Source organism: Morone saxatilis, unplaced genomic scaffold, assembly GCF_004916995.1.
Source record: "Morone saxatilis isolate NCDOM2014 unplaced genomic scaffold, NCSU_SB_2.0 Contig7, whole genome shotgun sequence".
NCBI lineage: Eukaryota > Metazoa > Chordata > Actinopteri > Moronidae > Morone > Morone saxatilis.
Genome location: NW_023340246.1, coordinates 135,165 through 135,589, shown reverse-complemented (window position 1 = coordinate 135,589; position 425 = coordinate 135,165). Strand labels below are relative to the sequence as shown.

At 49.2% G+C, this 425-nt stretch overlaps 1 protein-coding gene across 1 annotated transcript in view; it reads right to left on the bottom strand.

The window, feature by feature from the left end:
* Positions 1-425, bottom strand: part of si:ch211-241j12.3 (uncharacterized protein LOC566552 homolog) — a gene marked incomplete in the record, with an annotated part of 9,882 nt that overhangs the window by 2,579 nt on the left and 6,878 nt on the right. Inside the window, 1 exon segment of the mRNA XM_035678450.1 lies at positions 77-267. Coding sequence (XP_035534343.1) covers positions 77-267 — 191 coding nt within the window.

The following is a 425-nucleotide window of genomic DNA, read 5'->3' as shown; positions in this document are numbered from 1 at the left end:
CACACTGGACCTTTAAATATCCCACTGTGTGGGTCGAGTGTCCATCTGAAGCAGGACGTGACATGCAGACAGTTACCTGAACCTCTCTGTGCTGAGGGTGACAATCTGTCCGTCTGGCATGGTGTAATGCACCTCTCTGCAGGACGGGCCCCCCTGACTCAGCTCAGCTTCATAGTTTAGAGCTACACAGCAGCACTTCTCCTTCATCTCCCTCACGATCTCAGTCTCTGCTGTGGTGCGCATGCTCACTCCTTGTTCCTGTAGAAGCTTTGAGTACAGACACAGCACAATGGTCAACTACAGGTTAACTTAGAGCTCACAGCAACAGGACATGCTGCTTTGTAACGTGTAATGTGACGTATGTAAAGCTGACAGGCCCATTGTTGGCCATTTTGGTTCTTATGGTAAAAGGACTGTACTTGTAT